The 24,390-nt window shown below is 45.7% G+C and overlaps 2 protein-coding genes across 5 annotated transcripts; one reads left to right on the top strand and one right to left on the bottom strand.

Moving 5' to 3' along the window:
* Positions 1-2,024: 2,024 nt before the first annotated feature.
* bcl6b (BCL6B transcription repressor) lies at positions 2,025-9,324 on the bottom strand. Of its 2 annotated transcripts, none has more exons than XM_080838872.1 (12): positions 9,199-9,324; positions 8,536-8,622; positions 8,128-8,354; positions 7,184-7,420; positions 6,415-6,594; positions 5,983-6,169; positions 5,491-5,702; positions 4,898-5,025; positions 4,080-4,235; positions 3,632-3,762; positions 3,047-3,184; positions 2,025-2,626 (listed from the first exon to the last, which is right to left on the bottom strand). In XM_080838872.1, the coding sequence occupies exons 3-12, from the start codon at positions 8,349-8,351 to the stop codon at positions 2,483-2,485; spliced, it is 1,737 nt and encodes a 578-aa protein (XP_080694998.1). In that variant the 5' UTR covers positions 8,352-8,354; positions 8,536-8,622; positions 9,199-9,324; the 3' UTR covers positions 2,025-2,482. The 2 variants fall into 2 exon arrangements, with proteins under 2 accessions (XP_080694998.1, XP_080694999.1); XM_080838873.1 differs by having other exon boundaries at positions 8,541-8,622.
* A 6,610-nt stretch (positions 9,325-15,934) lies between these two features.
* trip6 (thyroid hormone receptor interactor 6) lies at positions 15,935-24,329 on the top strand. 3 transcript variants are annotated; one of them, XM_080839546.1, is made up of 11 exons: positions 15,935-15,982; positions 16,555-16,610; positions 18,062-18,278; positions 18,885-19,024; positions 19,522-19,626; positions 20,339-20,989; positions 21,191-21,281; positions 22,000-22,169; positions 22,768-22,946; positions 23,380-23,500; positions 23,756-24,329. In XM_080839546.1, exons 3-11 carry the CDS (start codon positions 18,071-18,073, stop codon positions 23,885-23,887), a joined length of 1,797 nt encoding a protein of 598 aa, XP_080695672.1. In that variant the 5' UTR covers positions 15,935-15,982; positions 16,555-16,610; positions 18,062-18,070; the 3' UTR covers positions 23,888-24,329. The 3 variants fall into 3 exon arrangements, with proteins under 3 accessions (XP_080695672.1, XP_080695674.1, XP_080695673.1); XM_080839548.1 differs by lacking the exons at positions 21,191-21,281; positions 22,000-22,169; XM_080839547.1 differs by lacking the exons at positions 15,935-15,982; positions 16,555-16,610 and having other exon boundaries at positions 18,072-18,255.
* The last annotated feature ends 61 nt before the right edge of the window (positions 24,330-24,390 follow it).

The raw sequence follows: 24,390 nt of genomic DNA, 5'->3' as shown, positions 1-24,390 counted from the left end.
TGTAATTGTACATTTAAAAAAAATAAATCTTTAGCTTTAAGGGTCTGTGATATCCTCGGCCCTTGGTCTATGTTGGGTTAAATATACTCTAGAAATTAGCATGACAGTTCCTCAAGTTGAGTAATGTCCAATCACTGATCAATATGGACTTTGCTCAACACTATCCGTATTCATCAAAGGCTTTGAGTGGTTGGTTGGTGAACAGCTGAAACATTAAGGGAAAACTCGTTAGATATAATAGCCCATAGTCATAGTGATAACACTACATCAAAAGATGATTGTGGACATTGTGATCCTTGGCACTTTAGTCACCCCTGAGAGACACACACCAGTCAAATACAAACAGGCAACATATTTCATAATGCATAGCAATTAATTCCTCTTTAATTTATATAAAACCAGGTATTTTCTTTGTCCAGCAAAAGAGCTCCATATAACTTGGAATCACAAAACCAACCTTTACAATTACAATTCCTTTGCTTGCTTAACATACAGTCCTCGGCCAGCTCGGACTCATTATACACCAGTGTCCAATAATAATGTGTCTTTGCTTAAATAAAAATGATAATGATAATATCATTATTGATCATCATAATGATATTATAATTATCAATAATGATAATAATAACATATTAAAGGCGTGGAGGGACAGAGCTTCAGCTGCTACAAAAGAAGAAATTCTTTCATGTAAAACTACAAAAACTCCTAGGCTCCAGGCCAGGAGAAGGAACACATTCATGAGTTAGTAAGTTAGATAATAACCATACTGTGACACAATGACATGATCACTTTTGAGCTTTCCTCATACACATATTGTTTAGGTGATTCTTGTGCTGCTTAGGTTAGAAAGAGCAAACCCAAAAGAGCTTACTTGCTCTGTGGCAAAATAAAAGTCTCTTTGGAACGTCTGACAGAATGGTAAATAAAAACATAAATATAAAAAAAAACACATAAATAGGGTTTGTCACTTTCTTGCCATTTTCATCAACATACTATGTCCCTCTTTCAGCAAAACATTCATTTCAAATCCCTTTTCCTTTTCATAATGTTATCCATAATACCAGATCAGTATACCTCTCCTCAACCATCAAATATTCACGTTCAAATTCCTTCAAATCACCTCAAACTCTCTCCCCTCAGACCATCCACTGAATCACCACGATTAATAACCATTACATTGTACTTCTAGCCTCTCTACTGAGCTTATTCATCTTCACATCACGTTCACCTCCATGTTGAAAGCCCAACTTCTTCACTCATATAGAATAAATTAATGTGAGGTGAATAGAATTAATAAATAATGCCCTTGTTAAAGTCACAACACATTGACTGACAGGTAGAAGGTGACAATGAGGTCAAGTGACACTGAAACACAAGACTATCCCTCAAACCCCTGGCTTTGAACTTTACGACCATGGCAATGTTTCGCTCCTCACTTTGTCGCTCCTGGCAGTGTGTGTATGTCCAGGGGGAGCTCAGCAGGCCTGGAGCATGGCGGGCTGGTAGGGGTCGTGTGTGTATGTCCAGGGGGAGCTCAGCAGGCCTGGAGCATGGCGGGCTGGTCGCTCCTGGCAGTGTGTGTATGTCCAGGGGGAGCTCAGCAGGCCTGGAGCATGGCGGGCTGGTAGGGGTCGTGTGTGTATGTCCAGGGGGAGCTCAGCAGGCCTGGAGCATGGCGGGCTGGTAGGGGTCGTGTGTGTATGTCCAGGGGGAGCTCAGCAGGCCTGGAGCATGGCGGGCTGGTAGGGGTCGTGTGTGTATGTCCAGGGGGAGCTCAGCAGGCCTGGAGCATGGCGGGCTGGTAGGGGTCGTGTGTGTATGTCCAGGGGGAGCTCAGCAGGCCTGGAGCATGGCGGGCTGGTAGGGGTCGTGTGTGTATGTCCAGGGGGAGCTCAGCAGGCCTGGAGCATGGCGGGCTGGTAGGGGTCGTGTGTGTATGTCCAGGGGGAGCTCAGCAGGCCTGGAGCATGGCGGGCTGGTAGGGGTCGTGTGTGTATGTCCAGGGGGAGCTCAGCAGGCCTGGAGCATGGCGGGCTGGTAGGGGCAGTGTGTGTATGTCCAGGGGGAGCTCAGCAGGCCTGGAGCATGGCGGGCTGGTAGGGGCAGTGTGTGTATGTCCAGGGGGAGCTCAGCAGGCCTGGAGCATGGCGGGCTGGTAGGGGCAGTGTGTGTATGTCCAGGGGGAGCTCAGCAGGCCTGGAGCATGGCGGGCTGGTAGGGGCAGTGTGTGTATGTCCAGGGGGAGCTCAGCAGGCCTGGAGCATGGCGGGCTGGTAGGGGCAGTGTGTGTATGTCCAGGGGGAGCTCAGCAGGCCTGGAGCATGGCGGGCTGGTAGGGGCAGTGTGTGTATGTCCAGGGGGAGCTCAGCAGGCCTGGAGCATGGCGGGCTGGTAGGGGCAGTGTGTGTATGTCCAGGGGGAGCTCAGCAGGCCTGGAGCATGGCGGGCTGGTAGGGGCAGTGTGTGTATGTCCAGGGGGAGCTCAGCAGGCCTGGAGCATGGCGGGCTGGTAGGGGTCGCTGAGCATCTTGTAGCGGATCTTGGTGTTGGTGATGGCGCCGTGCTTCTGCCTCAGGTGGAGGCGTAGCTGGCTCTTATGGCGGAAGTGCAGGTCACACTTCTCACACTGAGAGAGAGAGAGAGAGAGAGAGAGAGAGAGAGAGAGAGAGAGAGAGAGAGTGAGAAAGATGAGGCCAAGAGATTGAGCCAGGGAAGTATCATCTCAAGTATCCAATTACACAAGGTGAAGGTGAAGAAATAAGAAAATTGCTACTGAAATCATGCTGCCCTCACAGTGAATATATGTATGCATATGTGTATAATGTCGTGGTTGAGTATATAATACTGTGCATACTCACACAAGCTAATACGAGCATATCCTTTTGTTGGTTTGCACACAGGCAAGGGTTTGTGTGTGTGTCTGTGTGTGTGTGTGTGTGTGTGTGTGTATGTGCGTGTGTGTGTGTGCGTGTGTGCGCGCATGTTTGTGTGTGTGTGTCTGTGCACATGTGTGTGTGTGTGTCTGTGTGTGTGTGTCTATACTTACACTGTAAGGTTTCTCCCCAGTGTGTATACGCAGATGACTCTTGAGCGTCTGCAGGTGGCGGAAACGTGTACCACAGGTGTGGCAGGGGTATGGCTTCTCTCCAGTGTGGATCAGGACATGGGCACGCAGGTGAGCTACCTATCCCACCACACACACACACACAGGCTTAATCTCAACCTAAACATGAGCCATATGAAGAAGGTCTCATGGAGTTGTAACTCAGGATGTAGATACAGTATCACCATAGTGCATTACCTGACAGAATAAGAAGATTTGAAATGTTCACCTCATTTTTAACTAGTAGATAAGAACACTCCTCAATTTTAGTTATTAGAGCGCAAATCAAATTGTCTTTCACAGAACTGTTGCACTTGCAGTTCAAAAAAGGTAGCCAAAGAATCGGCAAAAATGTAACAGTGATTATCAAAAGCTATACGTTTTTTCAATTACTATAACAGTATTATTATTATTCTTTCACAGCAGATAGATCTGAGTGCAAAACGTGCTTGGTGCTTTAAAGTTGCACCTTTGACCTTCAACAGTTTTCAGACAAAGTTCTAGGACACTGATTTGTAGGTGTCATACCTGGACGAATCGGGCACCGCAGGTGTCACAGTGGTAGGGCTTTTCTCCAGAGTGAATCCGGGAGTGGGTCTTCAGGTTGGCGGGCCGGTTGAACTGGGCCCCGCATACGTTGCAGCGATACGGCTTGTCACCTGTAGGGGGCACAGTAGGCCGTTTTACAGTAGTCTCAAGACAAGCCTTCCTCAACTTCCATTTACTGTGTTTGAGCATGCTGTGTGGATGTGAGAAATTCTCTTTGCAAAAGCTGGACAGTTTTAGTTTTCATAGAATGTCATTGTTACCCCACTGCAGATAAGATGTTATGTTTGTGTTTTCAAAAACACTTTGATGGAGTAGCCATTACATAATGTAAATAGACACCTTGTAATCCTGAAAGGTCTATCTTTAATTTCATCTCATGTTTACATGATAGAAAGCATCACTGTCATGAATTAGGATGTTGTCTTACCTGTGGATGAAGGTTTAGCAACACTTAGGTTTCCTGGGTAACAGATCATGGAGTAGTGGCTCTCACGTTTGACTGGATGTTTACAGGGTGAGTCGCCACTCTGATTGGCTGTCTCCTGCTCAGGTGGGCAAGGTGGTAGAACAGGTAAGCAGGAGGCTGGGGATAGACAAAATGGCATCATAAATAAAGGCTACCTAAGAATTTACAGCAGAGTTTCACAGCAGACTGTACATCCCAACCAAATATGGATACAAACATCAATGTGGTCAAGACCCAAAGGCATGCAATCCATATTGTCATGGTTTTACTTTAGATTAATGTTTGATGAAATCAGCTATCTACAGCCAGAAACAAAAATGAATTATAATAAAAGGTGTTTTAACAATATTTCATGACTTCTTTTTTTCCTGAATTCAAAAGTTAAAAAAAGTTAAGTTAAGATAAAAACAGACTACAAAAGATTCAGTTTTTTGCGTAACCTATGTATCATAACACATGAAATCATGTAACAAATCATGTTCCATGTGACACTCAAATAGATAGTTGTGTAAGTCACTGGAATACCATGAATACACAGAACCAACTAAAATCAACCTAAGGACTTCAAAACCATACTCTGATAAATACTGAAACATCCACACATTCAGTTGCCTTTCACTTTCTGCTAGACATGACATCGTGTAAAGGATTATATTCATCATCTCCACAAGAACACCCTAAAGTTATTATCATAGAAGCCTTGCTCATCACATTGTTCCATCAACTTAAAATTCTATGCAGTTTCCAAGAAAAACATCTCCTGAAGGGGAATTGCTCACCTGGGTTGTCCTGGGGCAAGATGGTCTGGTGCTCCAGGAAAGGGTCCATAGCACAGGGCCGGAACCCAGGGAGGGGCAGGGTGGAGGGGGGCAGCTGGGGAACACAGCACAATGCCACTTTCCCCTGTCTGAAGAAAAGTGAGATATCACTGAAACTCTCAGTGGAATTCTTTCTTTGTCTTTTGTGATCTTTTTAGGTATGGTTTAACCCTAAACACCTCGGCACAACAGAACTTATGAAGTCTTTGTGTATTGATCCTAAGACTGCACTTGAGCTACAGGTAGTTATTGAAATATTTTTGTGATTCAGCATGTGTAACCTGCGTTGCGTACGACTGTTGGACATAAGCAGTGCTTCAATGTATCCAGTACTGGAGTTATGACACTCATCCACATCAGTAAGCCATGGTGTTGTTTTTGAAAGCCAGGTCAGTCCTGTCTTCCTAGTGCAGTTGTTATTTGAGGTACCGTATTCCCATGCATTCTTCCAATGTTTCCCAGTCAGATAAGTTTGTTTATGGCAAAACCAAAATTTGCTGAGCACAGCACCGTCTCCTGACTGGATCCAACCTGCTGTTTGCCTACTCACTCACCTGTCCGTCACCTCCTGCTCTGGCTTTGGCCACTTGTCATTGGCTGCCTTGGGCACGGTGTCCATCATATCCCCTGTCTTTGGGGAGGGGCTTTCCTCAAGTTGCTCCTCCTCCTTGATGTTGGTAGCACAGAGGGGGTTGAGGACTATGTACTTGTACTTCTTCCAGTTGCAGACCTTAGGGTCAAGCACAGGCTTGGCTTCATTTGCTCTCTAAATAATAAAGGAGAAACAAAAAAAAATGTAGTTGTTTATTGTTAAGCTGCATTTTACGTCCGGTTTATGTTTCAGCCTGGCTAAATATAGTTTCGGTTTATCATTTTATCACATTGAACAATAAGCATGACAAACCTTGACAAAGTTTTGTCTTGAGGTCTGTGAGGCCTTTTTGAACATGTCGTTTAAAAGCATAGCATTACAATTTTGGCTTTACAGTTTGGGAAATCATTCATAGTGACACATTGTTAAACAGCTTTTTGGCAAGGACACACACCCTGGTTTTGGGGCTGAGGTTGCAGCTGCTGGACTCAGCTGGTGAGTTGGGCTGACAGTTGGAGTACGAGGGCCTGTCTGGAGAGGGGGCCACAGGCTCAGACTCCTCCAGCTTCAGGCTCTGGGGCCTGGGCTCCTGGCTCAGGTGAGTCCCCTGCTCCACCGAGGCCCGCTGCTCCCCCTGAACCCTGTCAGAATATTGGAGGAGAAGGATTTACTACTTGTGTTGAAGTGTATTCGTTTGGTCAGCTGTATGTGTATGTGTAATTTATCTAAATCTGATGCTCTGTATGTGCATGGAAAACACTCATTGGTTTATCTAACTGTTACCAAATACACATTGTTGACAAATACCACCTCTAGCAACCTTACTTTCAACTAGTGATATGACTGGATTTGATTTTCAGTGTTTTTACATAAAGTTGTCGCTCACCTGGCCATGTCGTGCCTCTCCTTAGCCTCCTTGGCAGCAGGGTGGGAGGTGTGGGAGAGCAGCAGAAGAGAGCTGCTGTTGGGGCTGTAGTCAGAGAGCACTCCACCAGGGGGCGCCCAATACACAGCAGTAGGCTGGGAGGACAGCTCCAGTAAGGGAGAAGAACCAGGGATCCTCTCACTGCAGGGGTCAAGATGTGCAGATTAGCTAAAGGTGTTGCAGGTAAGACTTTTACTTTCAAACATTTGAAAATGATCTAGAAATAGAAACAGAATGTAAAGAAATAACACATCATTTCAAAATGCTTTTGAACTACAGAGCGTCAGTCCATTTTGAACGCAAGAAAGCATGGCTATCCTGTAGTTAGTAGCTCAGTAGCAAGTCCATCGGTTAACATGAATCAGCTAGCTCAAAATCTTGAATACTTCAATGAAGACCGAAAGGGGTCCGTTTGTCTCGGCTAAGTAAATGTAAAATATCAGTCACTAATAGTAGCCTAGTTATCTATCAATCATATAAATGTTTTCATGATACATGTAGCCTGTAGCTTCTGCCACATTGGCTAAATCTTTGGGTTACTTCTGCGAAGGGAGAGGAGGTAGTTAGATACTGCCTCCTAATCTGCTTGAGTTTTTACTCCAGTGGACAAGGTTATGGAACTTAAAAGATCTGAACATGTCTTGTCTTTCTATACATGGGAGTACAGTCCCTTATACAACGAACCCACCCATGGGTGTAAGCAGACCCTCACACACACACACACACACACCTATTCAGCATGAAGGTTCGGCACGTGTCTGCTACGTGCTCCATCTGCAGGTAAGTGGCGGCAGCCAGGACCCCAGGTACAGTGTGTGGGGTGAGCGGCAGCCGGGAGGTGTACATGAAGTCCAGCAACAGGGACACACTGGACGCATCCAAGCTGTAAGGCAGAGAGAAGGACGCCCCACGCTCTCCAGCATTCAGGCTTTGGCCCCGCTGCACAACCAGTGTGTAGAAGTAGCCACTGTGGAATGAAGGGATAGAACAAGAGAGAGAGAGAAAGAGGGATAGAACAAGAGAGGGGAAAGAGAGAGAGATTTAAGGTTCAGTTATTAGACATATCAGAGAAGAGTGATAGAATAACAGACCTTAGATGGAAGTCAACAAGTAATGAAAGAGTTAGTCAGAGAAAGACAGTATGGCTCATTGTCTGTGCCACATCCTGCCTCACCCGGCATTTCAAAAGAGGCTAAGCGAAATGGAGAAATCCCAACTGACAGTGGTTATCGAGTTAAAAAGAATTGGGAAATGTGTTGCAGGCGAGAAATGGAATGAGTCACAAACGACTGGAAGGAAGACAGGAGCAAAAAAAGAGAAAGCTTTGGAATCGGGAAATGAAGACTTGAAGATGGGCATGCAGTAGCAGACGTTTGAAGGTGGTACTCCCAGTTGGCACACACTTAAGGCACGATAAAAACCCTCCTGAATGCATGTAGCAGATGCCTTTGGATGAAGATGAATGCTTTCTTCCTGTCTTTTTGTTTACCATTGAAAAGGAACATTGGTACTGTACTCCTGTACTGCTAACTGTTTTTATTTGCTCAGAGATTGAATGTGCCACGGCAGGTTGGTGCTTACCTCAGGCAATAAGGCCATATTTCACACAGTGCCTCATTAATCTACAGTATTTAGACATGACAGGTACATTTCTTAATCGACAGTGACACACACCTGCAGGCAACCAGCACAGCACAGTGTGCCCGCAGCCTGGCACTGCCCACCATCAGGGTGGCATCAGTCAGGATGTCCCGGTGGCGGAGCTCATTCAGGTTCAGCAGCACGTCGTCGGAGTGGCGCGTGTACTCCTTTACGTACCCTTCCGCCACCTCAGCGTCCGCCCCTTCGTGCCTCCTGTCCGTCCTGTGTTCTTCAACCACCACCTGCATTCTGCTCATCCTCTGAGAGGAAGGGAGGAAGTGGATGGAGAGAAAGGATAATAAACAAAACACAAGAGCGGTTAAACATGGCCATTGTTGAGGGGTCATTTATAGTCTTCAATGGAAGCTCTACTACAGCAGTAGGCAATGTAATTGTACTTCAATCGATGGGTCATAATGTCAAGAGCAAGACTTTAAATACCTTACTATGATATGGTTGGAAAGAGACTATAGGTGATCCAGTCTAGCAGTAGTCTCTGCTATGGGGAGACCAGCTCCCTACTCGTACCTGCAATATGAAGAACAAGCAAATGTCAGAAATGGCAAATAAACATAGTGTAAAACATTTGCGTTTGCATTTGCATTTGACAACAAATAGAAGCTTTTTCATGAAAAAAATGCATTGTTTCCATCTCACATGCTGACAAAGTATTCATATTTTCAAGGACAATAATAACTGAACAAAAGTGAATTAAAAAGACAAATGCTTAATTATCTCAAAACAGAATCTAACTTTATCAACTCTTTAAACCACCAAATCAGTTAAACGCTGTATGCATGCTCCAATGCTCCGCAAAATCAACAAGGTCATAAACGTGTTAATTAATGGGACAAAAACTGCAATGACCAGCTGCAGTTGCACCACTCTATTCCAGATGATCTCTTCTTTCAGATTATCACATGGCGTTCAGAAATCACTCAGATTCGGTAAAGAAAGAGCCTTCCTTTGATTTCCACCACTATTCAATCCCAGATCCTAGAAACCACCTTTTGGCTCATAACATATGTATGCCAAATCACAAGACCAAAACAACCAAATAAACAAATAAACCAGCATTCCAGTGAACCCCAGAGCCCCACTCACCCCGACCAGCAGGGACGAGACCCGTGCTTTATCACCTCCTCTTCAGCCCAGCTCGATCACTCCAGTCAGTCCAAGACACGAGTACCCCTTTCCCCCTGTCCGATTCTGACTGCTGGCTGGCTAACAATGACCCATGGACAGACTAGGAGGGGACGCTTTATAAAGTAGCGCAGGAAGTCCCTCGGCGACCAGGGCCGCTCGCTTCCTCTCCTTCCTTCTCCGCAACCCACGCACCCTAGAAGCTTTGCAGGAAAGGTAGAGGCTCAGGAGCTCCAGGTATTTTTAGTGGGGCTTTGCTTTTTTTTTGCTTTGTTTTTCTTTTTTTTTAAGGTGGTTGTTTATTATTCTTCACCTCCCAGCGTGTCATCAATGCACAGTAATCACAGGAGCGGAAACCTTGTTCAGGAAAGAAGCGTGTGTGGGAGTAGGAGTGGGAGTGGGAGTGGGAGTGGGAGAGACCATGTGATCGTGTGTGTGTTTTGCAGTGCCTTGCCAATGTGACAGACAGCTCAGGGGTCAACCAGCACTGTCCAGGAGTCCAGCATGTCCAACTAAACAGGCCGACCGCCCTCACTGACCCTCTGGCCAGAGGAAACGGTCTGAGAGGAAGCACAAAAAGACAGGAACTCCTCATCAACAACCTGAGGCCACAGAAACATACAACCCCTCACCTGCCTTTCCACTATAGGCCTGATCTTTGACCTCCTCACAGTCCTCAGCTTAAAAGAAGAAGTTTCTAGTTTGGATTTTTAGTGTTGAACTGATGGCAAGCTTACAGACTTCTAGTAGTAGAGTAGACCATCCATAGCACGGAGGCTTCAATAAGGAGAGGTCTACAATAAATGGCAATAACTAAGCTCTTAAGTTTTGCCTAAAATAATATGTTTTTACCTAAAATCTGTCAAAAAAAAAAGTGTCAATATATCCCTCTCAATCTCAGGACTTGGAAAAACAAGACCTACATTCTACAGAAAAGAATATAGTATTCACACTACACTGTGAGAATATAACGCATATATTGCATTCACTTGACTACTTATGCACTCGTAATCCTGTCTGACCTATATGAATGGCTAAAAAGCAGATCAAGAAATAGGGGGGGTTCCCAGCTGCCATCCATAGAAGGCATCGGAAGCCTCTGCCCAGCTTCCTTCGAGAGGAGGGGTCGGCAGTTTTGTTATGGGCACTTGGGGGAAGGAAATGGAGAGAGGTGAAAAAAAGGGTGATTTGGGGAGATACCCTTTCTGCAGCTGAAAAACAACTCACCCACTCACCCCATCCCCTTTCCTACCCCCCTCGCCACGCCAGAGGAATGGACTCGACAGATGTGCAGGAACTATGGAACCCCCCCCCCCCACACACACACACACACACACACACCCGCCCCTCCGCTTGCCCTGGCTAGCTCCTTAAGGCATCCTGTGTGAGACACACACACACACACACACACACACACACTGACATGAGGATTAAACGCTCGTGCAGGACATCCGTCATAATAAGGGAACCAGTGAGGAGCCAGAGAAATAGGGACAGGAGGGCCTTGTTAATTAAAAACAAGCGGAAAGTTACCTCATCCACACACACACACACACACACACACACACTCACAAACACACACACACACACACACACACACACACACACACACACACACACACACACCTGTGCTTAAGAAACCACCCATGCTTAGAGACATGCTTGTATTTGCTTTAAAGCCTGTTTAACTGTTCATGAGAAGACGATGTTGACATTAGGATTTGCATACATCATCCTGAAATACAGGAGTACACATCCCCTTCTTGAAGACTGGTGACACCCTTACACAAAACCCTTTATCCAAAACCTAAAATGTGTCAGTTCAAATAAAAATCTGTTTATCCGTATTTCTGGATTTGTAAACCTCTGCTGGGCCCTTTCCTCACAGCTTGTTAGATAGATTGTCCTATCTTCTCGAGCACCCTAACGCAGAACAACAACTAAAGCAATCCCACTGTACTAAACACAGTTCTTAGAAATGAGGGCCGAACCCTAGCCATGTGAAGGTCAAAAGTCGAAGGTCGTCCTCAGAGGCTCATCACTACACTTAAGGATTGAACCCAGATACCTTCATCTGAATAGATCATGAGTGATATGCTAACGAGAGTCGGAAGCCTACAGTGTTTTGCACTGGGGGTGTTGGGCGCGTGTCACAGCCCCTTGTGTTCTTGTTTGTTTGGATGGAGAATGGATTAATGGTATATCCTCTCCTCCACCCTTTGCTCCCAGAAACAAAAAAAAAAGAAAGAAAACAACTCATGGATGGGAGACGTGGAGATGTAGGTCTAGGCAACTTCCAGGCATTGTGAGAGGGACGGAAGCGAGGGGGCGTCGGAGGAAAAGTGAGAACATTACTAAACAGGTTCAGGCTAAATGAGCGGAAGGCGGACAGTCTGGCCTGCCGTGGCCTGCACCCGGCCCCAGGTCCAGGCCACTGCCCTGGGCTTCACACTGGGCCGCTACCCCCCTACCCCCTTCCGGGCTTTAACCCAGATGTGCCCCATCCGCCCCTCAGTATATCTACCCTTGTAGTTCAGTTAGTTTAGTAAAAGTCCTGATGCAATACACCATGCGCAAATGTAATCAAATGCTTCAGGATGTTCTAGGCATTAAATCCAGGAGCTGACCCTCTGGTTGAAATATCCAAAGAAGGAATGGTCTGCCAGAGAGATCACACTGTTCATCATATTATTTCTTCCAGATTTAGAAAATCCAGATTTTCTAATCTAAAATTGCATGCATGCCAAATAAGCAAGAAACTGCAGCTACATACAGTCTCGCCAAGTATGACGAAACATATACACTCTTACCATTTTTTCCGTAACCACTTTTGGCTGCACCATGGTGCGCTAATTTGCAACTTCAAAACCAAATTATTTTTGAATTAATGTTTGAAACAAGCAAAGCGAACCAGAAACTGTTATAATAGGAACAACTAGGTGACACTTACGTGGTGTCTGCAAGAGTTCAAAGATCAACTTCGCCAAACAGACCTACAGAATGGTCCTTCTCCCAAGATGGGCCAAACTGAACCAAAAGTGGGCTGCAGGTGCTATATTGTAGCCGTTGTCAGTCATCCAGCGACAAGATGGATGAAATGCAACATCATGTTTAATGCTGCTGTTGTTTCCGATCACGTACAGTAATGTATGGCATGTTCTTTTAAAGCAGCAATATGGAGTTCTGTTCCAAAACTAGAAAGCTAACTACCTAAAAGGCATGCAAAAACCTTGTAAACACCACCAACAGCCCAGCTGACACTGTTGAAGCTTGCCAACACACTAACTGATGTTTTCTGGCAGTATAGCTGGCAATGTCTTCCATTTTTCCATTTTAGCAGGGGGTTCCAGCCCTTTACACAGAACTACATAGGGTATATCTTGGATGGCTAGTGGGGAACACACAGGTGTTTATTTGTCCTTCACATGACCATATGCTACCAAAATTAATTTGAAGATGGTACCAAAACTTGTTGCCTATAAAACCATACCTCAAAAAGTGTCAAATTGTTGCATAGTGTTACTTTAACATTTAACCCAGCCTAGAGGGTCGACAGGATTTTCATTAAAGAAATCTGCAATGCATTTATGGCTAATCAAGACCTTCAAGATATCTGCAAGACTTCAAAATAATTTTGACTTGCAATTAGATGTTGGCCTAATCGCTACGGATATTGAAGTGAAATCCATTAAATGTTAAAAGTGTTTGTTGTTTTGTGTTTTTGTTTATCAAGACGTGGCCTATTAAGCAGATCTGGTCCAAAAGTTTAATCTGGAAAGTTCGAATGGTAACTATAACAACCAGAGTAAACTGCCCATCCACATTTCTACCAAAATGAGTGTGTGCTAATGTTTTAACTTTTCAGAGAAGTTGCAATCTCATTTTTACACCACCCGCTCCTGATATCAGTAAAAATCGCACAAGCAGCAGCTGCCTGAAACAATAACTCGGATCCAGATGAACTGTCCTTTCCTGCCCGGGCTGAGGGTTTTGTACATATAAGGACACAGCAGACCCCATCCGGGCTAGAGAGGGAGAAGGGGGGGCTTGTTTGTCTCCTTAGGAAGGTGGCAGGAGGCAGAAACGTGAAAAACATAAAATAAAAAAAGTGCAAAGAAAACAATAAAGACAAATACTGACAGTGGGGTTTCCTTTGAAGCAGATTGAGACAGCCGGGGGGTGGGAGGGATTACAGGGAGAGGGGGAGTGATAGAAGGAGCGTGTGTGTGTGTGTGTGTGTGTGTGTGTGTGTGTGTGTGTGTGCATGTGTGTGTGAGGTGGGAGACGGGAGGCATTGCCCTCTTCAGCTCTTTGGTGACTTTGTTCAGAGAGAGAAAGAGGAAAAGGCATGGGAGCCATCAAGACAAAAAGGAAACCTCTCTTGAATCACCCAAATATGGTCAAACTTTATTTACTGTGTCTTTCCTGATGCCATTACACCACTGAGGGGAGAGCCTCAGCAGCACGTTTGGCACACAAACAAACAGCAGAGCTTTCTGCCGCTTTTCTGGTCGCTAGGTGGTTTAGCATCTCGGTAATCAGTAAGGCTGTTTTCGTTTTGTTCGTTTAGCTGGTGTCCCCCACAATAAATTATTAATAAATGATTTTCTTCCTGGTGTTAGATCGGCTTTCACACCAAATACAAATTGCAATGGAGATCAGGTTAACCGTACCCCAAACCCTTGGTCTGCATCCCAGTTTGGACACATCATATCAAATAAACAAAACAAACGTACAGCTCAAGCAGACCCTAGTCCACCCCAAAAGCACTAGTGTGAAAGCACCTAAAAGGGTTAGGTATAGCATCATACATAGTCTGGGACTATATATGGGGACAGCATATTTAGAGGTGCATGGGATAGGGATAGCCAGTGTCAGAAGATCCACATTCATATTGGCAACACAAGTCAAAAGATCAGTGTAACACTAAATGACTATTATTGACAGATAATGTTCACGAAAAACACACACACATACATTGTTACACAGTCCATTTGACGTGCTCTCACACAAGAGGAGCTTTTCCACTGCAGGCTCTCGCTGGTCGTTTTAGAGGGGCGACACCATTAGACCTTTCCACTGCAGGAACATCCCTGGAGGACCTCTTCCAGCACCAAACTGCTAGGTGCCGCTTGCAGTGATTGTTGACGTTTATTGGTTAAACACATCACAACTGTCAACTTTGAGGTAACCCTAACAATATCTAGAAAATGTCTAGTGTAACGGTCTAATGTTGGTGCTGCCGTTTGAGAATTATGTCATTATTTTGGCGTGCTCAGAATTGATGTTGTGTTCAAAGAGCTAAATATTTGGCTACATCCCTTGTAGGTCGATTTGGTCCTTGCACCGCAATGGAAACAGAATTACTGATACACGGTCGTGCCGCCTTGGAAGTGACCCAAGTTCCTTCAGTGGAAAAGCGCCTAAGCACTTACATAATTACACTCACCCCTGAGTGTGCATTAGAAACTGTAATGCATCTATGGAAGTTAAAGTAGCCAATAGAGGAGATTGCTTAGAGCTACTTTCCCAATCATTTTTAAGATGAAGACTGTGAACAAAACATCATGGCCCACCTGTGACAGATGCATTTAAAACATGGCCTACATAAATAAATAAATGAAGAAAATCCAATTACAGACTAATTAAAGAATATCTGTGTTTCGAACACAAAAGTTGGCTACGATCTAGAAGGCATTTAACATAACATACTAGATCAATGAAAATATAGTTGTTATAGAAAATAGTGTTAATGCCACATATAAGCATACCTGCACTAACCTCTCTTTAGGCAAACATTTACCCCTAAAATTCTTGAACTGATATAATTAATTTACCAACTGTACTTGAACAATTTACATAATCTTACCTTTTCATTGATAGATGACACCTGCTCTAGTTTTCCTGGAATGGATATGTAGTAGTGACGTTTCCTCTACCAGGTACCTGTGTTCCTTGAATTCTTCGAAGGGACTATTCTGAGAAGCGATCCAGGTGATGCCAACCTGTTCCGAGTCCAGGGGGTAAACAAATATCTTGTGCCGTTACATGGGTTAAACAATTATTTTTGAGACAATGTAAGTGGTCTATAAAGAGAGGAATGAATATCGAACAACTCATTAAGCGAAACATTATTTTCACAGCTAAATAGCTGCTTGTTGTCTGAAGTCAAAACTAATAGTTTGAAACCACCAGCTAAAAACGTACTACCTGTAGTCCCACGGTATGGTTAGTTCCGTTCAAGTAGGCTACTTGTCACATGTTTGGGTCTTGACCAATACTTTAATGAGCTGTAGCAGATGAGACTGCGGTTTGTAAACTGACGTCAGAATACCGTGACTCAAGGAATGCCGATGATTATTTTTATTTTTTAAAGATCGTTGACCATTTCTGTAGGCTATGTATGTTTATTGACAAGAGTGGTGAATTCTGAATGAAAGGTAGGCCTACCGCAAATAATAGCCCCTATACCTTTATGATATCTGTTGCCTATTGAGAGTGTTGTGATTTAAATCCTAAAACAGATGAGGGTATAGGCCGCAGGATTAGATCACCCCAGGAGATGAAGGTTTTTTTTCCTGGATGGAAAGGCACCATCTGTCAACCCAATATGGGACAGACAGCGTCGGGCCTGACTGAAATGTGCTTACCGCAACCACTTCAGCGAGGCGACGACTCTACGTCACACGTTTGGAATGCTGTGACGAGTTCATGGGGCCTGTGACTAAACGGATCCTCAGCAAAAGTAGGTTACAGAAAATAATCTTTTGGAGACCAAGTATCATATTTCAAAGTTTCATTTAGCATAGTCTGAATTAAACATATGGTAAAAATGACCGCGTGAACGATTTAGCTTGTTGTTTGTGTGCAACAAGTGTAACCTAGCCTACGCAGTATAAGGTGATCATTTGCATTCATTAAACGAATGGAGTTGCATTGCTAGCACGAACAAATAAACAAGTAGGCTTAACAAGCATTATAGACTTAGTTTTGGTTGAATGCTAGTAGATACAGCATCAATAGTGTAAGGGACATCGTGCCTAATTCATCTAGCTGGTTTAATGCTGACTATTTGTACAGAAATGGCTTACAATGTAACGGTTGCCTGAATGAGTGGTTATTTGTAACGTCGACTACGCTGTGGCTGCTGTTGCAATCTCAGCGTGTGGTCGTTTGTGCTCAAGCTAGCTGACTCCACGTTCTGATAGGCTATTTTGCCAGGTTGGACAAGCGGTGTTTTACTGGAGAGCTCCATAACATTCTGCTACAGTATCTTAGCATTGCATCATGAATGTTTATGCTCCTTTTCACTCGCAGATGAGGGTGAAGACCAGGCGACTGTAGACTTTGAAAAGTCTCCCGGATTTTAAGAGGTAAGGCTACGGAAACTCGTTACGGCTTCATTGTTCGTCTAAATGCTTTACACCGGTCTAGCATTGAGGTTTTCGAGGGATTCTTGATGTTATGACTTGTAATAAGGCTACAGAAAATGTAACGGGTCGTGTCAACATAGCATGTCAGTCCTCAACATTCAGTCGTACAATTGACCTCGTTCAGCAGAAAACATTCAGCAGGACTCGCAGTGTAGCCTAGCCTACTACAACTACTGTGCAATACAAGTTTTCATAGGCTTGGCAACTTCATCGTCGAACGATATATTTTGGATGATTTCCTGGCCCTCAGACCTCGGGTTTGAGTTTGCTGTCAACCGGAAATAGTCTCAATTTAGCCCACCGGTGGGCAGAGTGTAACTTCATTAATAGCTTCACATTCATGAATAGTTTTAACAACTGTGGCATATTTTACGCCTAGAGCCGCATTATTCAAATCTTGTTGGAATCTCACGTAAGATGACGTTTTTCTGTAACGTAGGCCTACGTTTAACAAATACCAAAATGAATTTATTTTCTAGTGCATGATTAATGTAGCCCCCCCCCCCCCCCCCCCCCCCCCCCTCATACTAAATGCTGTTCGTTTTTCTGTGAGGGGCCATGTGTAGGGGACAGTCATACTGTCAGTCCTTATATCTTCATTGCATTGTGTGGTATTCCAGTTGCCCCAACAAAAAGATCCATCATTACACAACATTTCCTATCATTTTTCTGTGCTTGTTGTTGTGAAGTTGAAGTTTCTGGAACAATAGCCATTGTACCAATGGTATCCCAGCGGTGACCGAGGAACCCAGCAAGTGTCTTGCACCTGTGGGAATAGTGTGTGTGTGTGTGTGTGTGGCAGAGAGAGGGAGAGCGAGAGTGCAGGCACACATTTCACTTAGTGGCTTTTTGTCCAAGTGCCACTGGAATTCCCCTCTTGTGTGGGACTGACTCCCTTTTCCTGCTTTGAAACTGGGAGGCTATTGTTTAAGTGGTTTCAAAACGTCACCATAGGAAATGCAGAGTGGGAGCATCTCCGGGGTTGCCTTGGTTACCTATTACATAAACACACGCATACCTCACGACTGCTTCCTTGAGACTGTAACTGACAGTGCAAAGTCTCATTTAGCCAGCCAATCATGCAGCATGGGTCTATCACAGAGCCACCAGGTAAGCACAGGCAGTGGGTGTGGATAACAACAAGATCACACTGTAATTGCCACACCTCTGCTTCTCAGCAGACAGTTACCGGTAGAAAGGGTGTCTAGGCTGGCTATGGTTTTGTTCCCACATTTGTCATCCAAGGGCTGCAGCCCCTTGATATACGAGTGAGATCATTTGTTATTTTCATAGAGGCTCACAGGCGGTTTTTGGACTAAATGTCAATGTCATGCTCCAGTCTTTGGTGTCTTTGCATGAAAATGATGTCCTCTCTTGTCTCACATCCACAGAGTTCCGTTATGTCCGGCCCGACCTGGCTGCCTCCAAGAACCCTAGGTAGCCCAGAGAGAGCCGCGCCCCCCATGTCACACGGCGGACCGTCCTTTTACAGGGCCCAGAAGAAGGTCCTGGCCGACCCGAGGCCCAAGTACGGCGCCTACGAGCAGAATGGAGGCACAGGGGGAGGTGGAGGGGGGCCCACCAGGTACATGGCCACTGGACCAACAGGTGGGAACTCGCAGCTAAATAAATGTTATTGGATGTTTAGCCCTGTCCGTTATGTTAGCAAGTCTAACAGTAAGTGTCTCTGTGTGATTAGGTTTAGGGTGTATTTAGGTTAGATTCTTGGGCATTCTTCCCTCTTCTTGATCCTGTGATCAATATGTTTGGATATTGATTGTCATTATTATATAGTTGGCATCAGTAGCTACACACTGATGGTGTGTGGCTATGTATCCCCGGGATGGTTTGTGGTATGCATACCCGGGGTGTGAAGATGGCAAGGACTAGACACCAAGTCCCAGTTATCTAAAACGGGCGCATTTCTTTCACCTATTTTCTCACCTCCTGACGGTAAATTTGAGGAGTCTGGTTACATTACAGTAACAGTAAATCGTTTACATTCCAACAGTGTGACTTAAGCTGTCCCTCATGGTGTTGTGTTGTCTTTCTATATCAGGTTGGTATGGACACAAGAGTAAACAGCTGAGGTCATATTTGAATGTTTGCCAGAGTCCTTGAAATGTCATTCACTTAACAAATGTATTTATGTCGTGTGTGTGTGTGTGTGTGTGTGTGTGTGTGTGTGTGTGTGTGTGTGTATGGTGTTTTCAGGAGGCATCATGCAGCACCCTGAAGACCCAGGCTCTGCTGCCTTTCACCCTAATTCCGGGGACCACTTCTACCCCCCTTCTCATGGGCCCAAAGACGAGCGCCCCCCCTGGAACCCTCACATGGCAGCCTATGACCATCAGGTGGGTCAGGCCATATCAAATATCCTTTCAAATGATTCTCATGGTTTTTCTAAATATATCCGCTGTAGTCATGCAGACAGCAACATTGGAATTTGGCTTCATGTCCTGATGCTATGCATGGGGTCGTTTCATCATTACGTAGGGGTTATGGGAGTAGTGATAAGCTGGGAATATTAGTCGTCTTCCAACACCAGTTGTGGTAGCTGGCTTTGGGTGTGGAGTGAGAACTGAACTGTGCAATTATGGCAATCGTTGCTGCAAATTAATAGCAGGAATTATGTTGTTATATTTTGACAGGTACATTTTCCTTTTCTTTCGTTGTTGTAATGATACTTTGGGCAGCTTCTGTTTGCAGATTCCTCCATTCTGCAAGCTGAAGATGCATTTGTAATGTGAAATACTAGTCATCCTCATAACATGTTTTTTTTTTCCCAGCTCTGTCCTACCAGTTTCACTTCCATTTGACACGGAGTGGTAATGTGTACATTGTTTTTCAGGTTCGAGGGCCAGAGAAGCACCACTCCAATATAGACGCTGAGATCGACTCTCTGACCTGCATGCTAGCTGATCTGGACAGCCACCCACACAGCACAAGCACACAGGTCTTTATCACCACCACCACAGATTGTGCATGAAAAAAAGCGTTTTCAGTTGTGTGTAAATAGTTTTTACTTGGATTTTGAATATATATTAATAGGTTCAGACTGTGTTCTGGTTTATAAAAGTGTATTGACTCTTGGGGAAGAGCAGCATACAACAGTTTGAAGAGACACCTTATTTTTTTACAGACAACCTCAATGAGTTGAGGAATACAGATGAGGTTCTGACCTCATCTTTAGGTCACTAATCCTTCCATCCTCAGTCACCTGTAAACGGATCTTAATGCAGACACTACATCAATGGAAAGTGGTGCAAAAGATTAATTAATAGATTAAGGTCACACAAACCAAGGTCACTGTAAATGTCCTGTTAATGGTAACCTGTTAATCCTGTTAACTACTCTTGAACTCTTGTGCCAATATTGTAGCATCTGAGCAAATTCATTTATTTTTTGGAAATGAAATCACCTGTAGCTCAGTCACCTGTAAACCGATCTTAATGCAGACACTACCAATGGAAAGTTGTGCAAAAGCCTCCTGCACTTAATAGATTAAGGTCACACACACTGAGGTCACTGTCAATATCCTGTTAACGCGTTGAACTACTCTTGAACTACTTTGTCACTCATGGCTTGGATGTTACTGAGGTGAAGAAGAAAAAACTAGTTCAGCTGTTCTTGTCAGCCAGCTGATTTCTCTCCTTTCCCTCCTACAGCTTTATGATAATGTGCCTTACAACAAGCACCTCTCAGGGGATCGCTACAAGCCCTCAGGCCCATCAGGGGCTCACCCAGCGGGCCGTCCGTCCATGGGCTACCCCCCTCACCCACAGAGCCAGTACCACCCATCGCCCCCATACACCAGTGATCACCAGACCTCTCCGTACAACTCCCAGCTGGACTACTCCTATCCATCCCACTCCTCCTCCTCCTCATCCTCCTCAGCCACTCACCACAAGCCCTACCCCCAGCCAGTGCCTGCGTCCTACACCACGGCCTCCACACCGACTGGCCCCCGCTTCAGTGTCCAGGTCAAAACCGCCCAGCCGGTCACCACCTACTCCCAGACGGGCAGACAGGCGGAGCAGGCCTACACCCCGCCGCGCCAGCACACCTCCCGGCCCCCCGCCCAAGAGCGTCCGCCTTACCAGGACCACCTGGTACACAACCAGGCCCAGTCACCACAGCAGCAGGGCTGGTACTCCATGCCGCCTGCTTCTGCCCAGGAAATGCATGGAGAGGGCGGGTACGCCAAGGGAGGGCCAGGAGGGCCCCTGGGAGTCCGAGCCAGCCAGGGCCCCCAGCCGCCCAACAGGGGTCCAGAAGTCTCAGGGACCGCACAGAGTGCAGCCTATCATCCTAGTAAGGTGAGGGGTCCACAGAGAACTTTACCGTTTCACACCCAGTGGTGAGAAGCTACCAGGATCTTTTAGCAAAGGTTTAAGACTGGATTTATGTGCCTTGGAGGAAGTGTGATGTCTGATGTGTTGATAAGTGCCCTTAGAGTCCTCCGAAAGCCTCCTAATTGAGCTGATCGTTTTGCAAACCAGTGTGTTTCGTTGTGTTAGGGGGCTGCGCCAAGGCCTGAAGAAGAGCTGGAGCGGCTCACCAAGAAGCTGGTTCATGATATGAACCACCCCCCTACCGAGGAGTACTTTGGTACGTTCTGATTAAGTCAAATGCCGCCCTCTTGGGGTCAATCCTTGGCAGATACATCCTAGGAACCGTCTAGGCAAGTGATTGCTAGAAGATGTTCAGTAATTTGTGTACCATAAACATGGAGATTAATCCAGGAGTTAGCTGAACTTCCATGAGATCCCATCCTCTGCTGGCGAAAAATAGATCAGATTAGTGGACCTGTACTGTGACACAGGTTAGACATGAGGTCCTGACCTCATCTTTAGGCCACTAATCCTTCCATTTCCTCCAGTGTTCCTCCAGCTCCTGTAGCTCATTCACCTGTAAACGGATCTTAATGCAGACACTACATCAATGGGAAGTGGTGCAAAAGCACTTAATAGATTAAGGTCACACACACACACACCAAGGTCACTGTTAATGTTAACCTGTTAATCCTGTTATCTACTACTCTTGAACTCTTGTGCCAATATTGTAGCATCTGAGCACATTCATCTATTTTTTTGGAAATCAAATCACCTTTTTAGATGTAAAGATGGAAATGTACAAAATGTTTATGATTTAAATGATCCACAAATTGCACGTGTGTGCGCTGGAGTGTACTAATGAGAGAGATGCTGCAGTAGCCATGAAAGTTAAGAGATGTCGCTTACTGAGGGAAATAAACCTTTAGGAAAAGTTTGGGAAGTTTAAGGGAATTGGCAGGAGGCCTGGCTAAGATTTGATGGTTGTTCGGCAGGCCGTTGTGCACGGTGCGGCGACAACGTCCTGGGAGATGGGAGTGGGTGCATCGCAATGGAGCAGGTGTTCCACGTGGAGTGCTTCACCTGCATCACCTGCCACGCCCGCCTGCGAGGCCAGCCCTTCTACGCTCTGGACAAGAAGAGCTACTGCGAGAGCTGCTACATAGTCAGTGGACTCTTGTAGTTTCTCCCTCCCCCCCCTCTCTCTCTACCCCTCTATATCTCTCTACCCCCTCTCTCTGTCTACCCCCTCTCTCTCTCTCTACCCCTCTCTCTCTTTCTCTCTCTACCCCTCTCTCTCTTTCTCTTTACCCCTCTATATCCCTCTTCCCTCTCTCTCTACCCCTCTCTCTGTCTCTCTTTCTCTTGTGTTTTATTCTTAGTTTCTCTCTCATGTCTCCTCACTTTCTTCTCACAATAGCTTGTCTCCATCAGCAACCTCCTCCTGTTATCTTTCTCATTCTAATCTCTCCTCTCACCTCTTGTGGATCTTTTAAGCCTTCCACTCTTTTTCCTACCTCCTACTTCCATAAGGATCAATTTACCCATTACTAACCCTTCGCTGCTGGTTTGTATTTCTAGTCTTGTTTTGTTGTTGCTGTCGGTGTTGTTGTTTTTGTATCCATCTTTTTGCTGTGTGTATTGACTTGTTCTTCTCTAGGATCTGTCTGCATCTGTGCACCAATTATCTTCACACTCTTTCTTTCTTTCTTTTCTTTTCTCTCCATCTCTCCATCTCTCCCTCTCTCCCTCTCTCCTCTCAGAGCACCCTGGAGCGCTGCTCCAAGTGTTCCAACCCCATCCTGGACCGGATCCTGCGGGCCATGGGGAAGGCCTACCACCCGCGCTGCTTCACCTGCGTGGTGTGCAACTGCTGCCTGGACGGAGTGCCCTTCACCGTGGACGCCTCCTCCCAGATCCACTGCATCGACGACTTCCACAGGTAGCGACAGCTGCTGCACAACTACAGGGGCTAACACCCATGCTAATGCTATGGCTTTGCAAAAAAACGCATCATTTCAGGGCCTTCTCTCCAGCTTGTAGGGAGGGGGGGGGGGGGCAGTTAGATAAACCTAAGCTGTTTGTATTTTTGTCCCTGGTGGTGGGGGTTTAGGGGATTATGAGCTTTGCTTTTCGGTTTACAAATAAATTCGCCATTATTTGGTCAAAAACCGTTTCAGGTATTATCATTTCAGAGATGAACTGGGAGGTATCCTCTTATGAAATATGGGGCCAGTGTGACACCCTGACCTGTGTGCGTGTCAAGCCAGATGTCCATCTCCCGCTGTGCCTGAATGACAGGATGTGTTTGCATTAGTGTGCCTGGAGTTCTGCAGCTTGTTTTGCTGATGGTACTGGTACTTCCTGTGTCACAGGAAGTTCGCCCCACGCTGCTCAGTGTGTGTGCAGCCAATCATGCCCGAGCCAGGACAGGAGGAGACGGTGAGGATAGTTGCCCTGGACCGCAGTTTTCATGTCAACTGTTACAAGTGTGAGGTGAGATTCTCTACTTCTCAAAAAAAACCAATCCACGTCAGGTTCTAAGAAGTGACTGAAAGTTATCCTTATCATACCTGGTGAATGTATGAGTGCTTATTGGTCTGAACCTGCTTTTCACAATAATATAAAGAGTATATCTGTCATAAAAAAAAAGTTTTGGACCTAGTTTCCTTCTTCTGGTCGCCTTATTAAGTTTTTTACAAATTTGGGCTTTTTTAAAATGTCTCTTTTTGCTCATCTCTCCTCCCATAGGAATGTGGTCTGCTCCTGTCGTCGGAGGGCGAGGGGCGAGGCTGCTACCCCCTGGACGGGCACATCCTCTGCAAGAGCTGCAGCGCCCGCCGCATCCAGGACCTCTCCGCCAAAATCTCCACTGACTGCTGAGCTGCCAGCCCACTGCCCACTGCCCTGCCACGCTGTGCCCAGCCTCCCTGTGGCCCGCCTGCCCTCTGCCACCCGTCTGCCACCACTGCCCGACTTAACAAACGTCCGAAGCTGTAGACACCAGCTGCTGCGTGTGTGTGTGTGTGTGTGTGTGTGTGTAGGGTATGAGTGTGTGATGAGTGAAAGTGATTTGAAATGTACTGTTCTGGATTTCGCCTCAAAATCTAACACTATAACGTTGACTCCTTTGTATGGTTATGTGATTGTTGTGTAAAACCTCCATTGCTGAGTTTACTCAAGTGCAGGTAAACGGGAAGAACTTGGAGCTGATACTCGGGTTAGTACCCAGTCCTGTCCTCTCACATCACCTCACCATGCTCATGTTAGTGCTGTACTATGCCCCTGAGCTGCTGGCAGCAGGGGTAACACCCCCCCCCCCCCCCCCCCCCCACACACACACACACACACACACACACACACACACACACACATCCCTCTCTGCT

The sequence above is a fragment of the Sprattus sprattus genome (genome assembly GCF_963457725.1).
Source record: "Sprattus sprattus genome assembly, chromosome: 5".
NCBI classification, from domain to species: domain Eukaryota; kingdom Metazoa; phylum Chordata; class Actinopteri; order Clupeiformes; family Clupeidae; genus Sprattus; species Sprattus sprattus.
The sequence above is the reverse complement of the archived record's forward strand: the minus strand, read 5'-3'. Positions and strand labels throughout refer to the sequence as shown.

What these genes read in the sequence shown, in the direction of transcription:
- trip6 (XM_080839546.1), top strand. Translation starts at nt 18,071, where the DNA reads ATGTCCGGCCCGACCTGGCTGCCTCCAAGAACCCTAGGTAGCCCAGAG. An exon ending in CAGCCTATCATCCTAGTAAG is followed by an intron (nt 20,990 to 21,190) that starts GTGAGGGGTCCA and finishes TCGTTGTGTTAG; the next exon opens with GGGGCTGCGCCAAGGCCTGA. An exon ending in ACTGCGAGAGCTGCTACATA is followed by an intron (nt 22,170 to 22,767) that starts GTCAGTGGACTC and finishes CTCTCCTCTCAG; the next exon opens with AGCACCCTGGAGCGCTGCTC.
- bcl6b (XM_080838872.1), bottom strand. Translation starts at nt 8,351, where the DNA reads ATGAGCAGAATGCAGGTGGTGGTTGAAGAACACAGGACGGACAGGAGG. An exon ending in GCTGTGCTGGTTGCCTGCAG is followed by an intron (nt 7,421 to 8,127) that starts GTGTGTGTCACT and finishes TTCATTCCACAG; the next exon opens with TGGCTACTTCTACACACTGG. An exon ending in ACCTCAGCCCCAAAACCAGG is followed by an intron (nt 5,703 to 5,982) that starts GTGTGTGTCCTT and finishes TTTATTATTTAG; the next exon opens with AGAGCAAATGAAGCCAAGCC.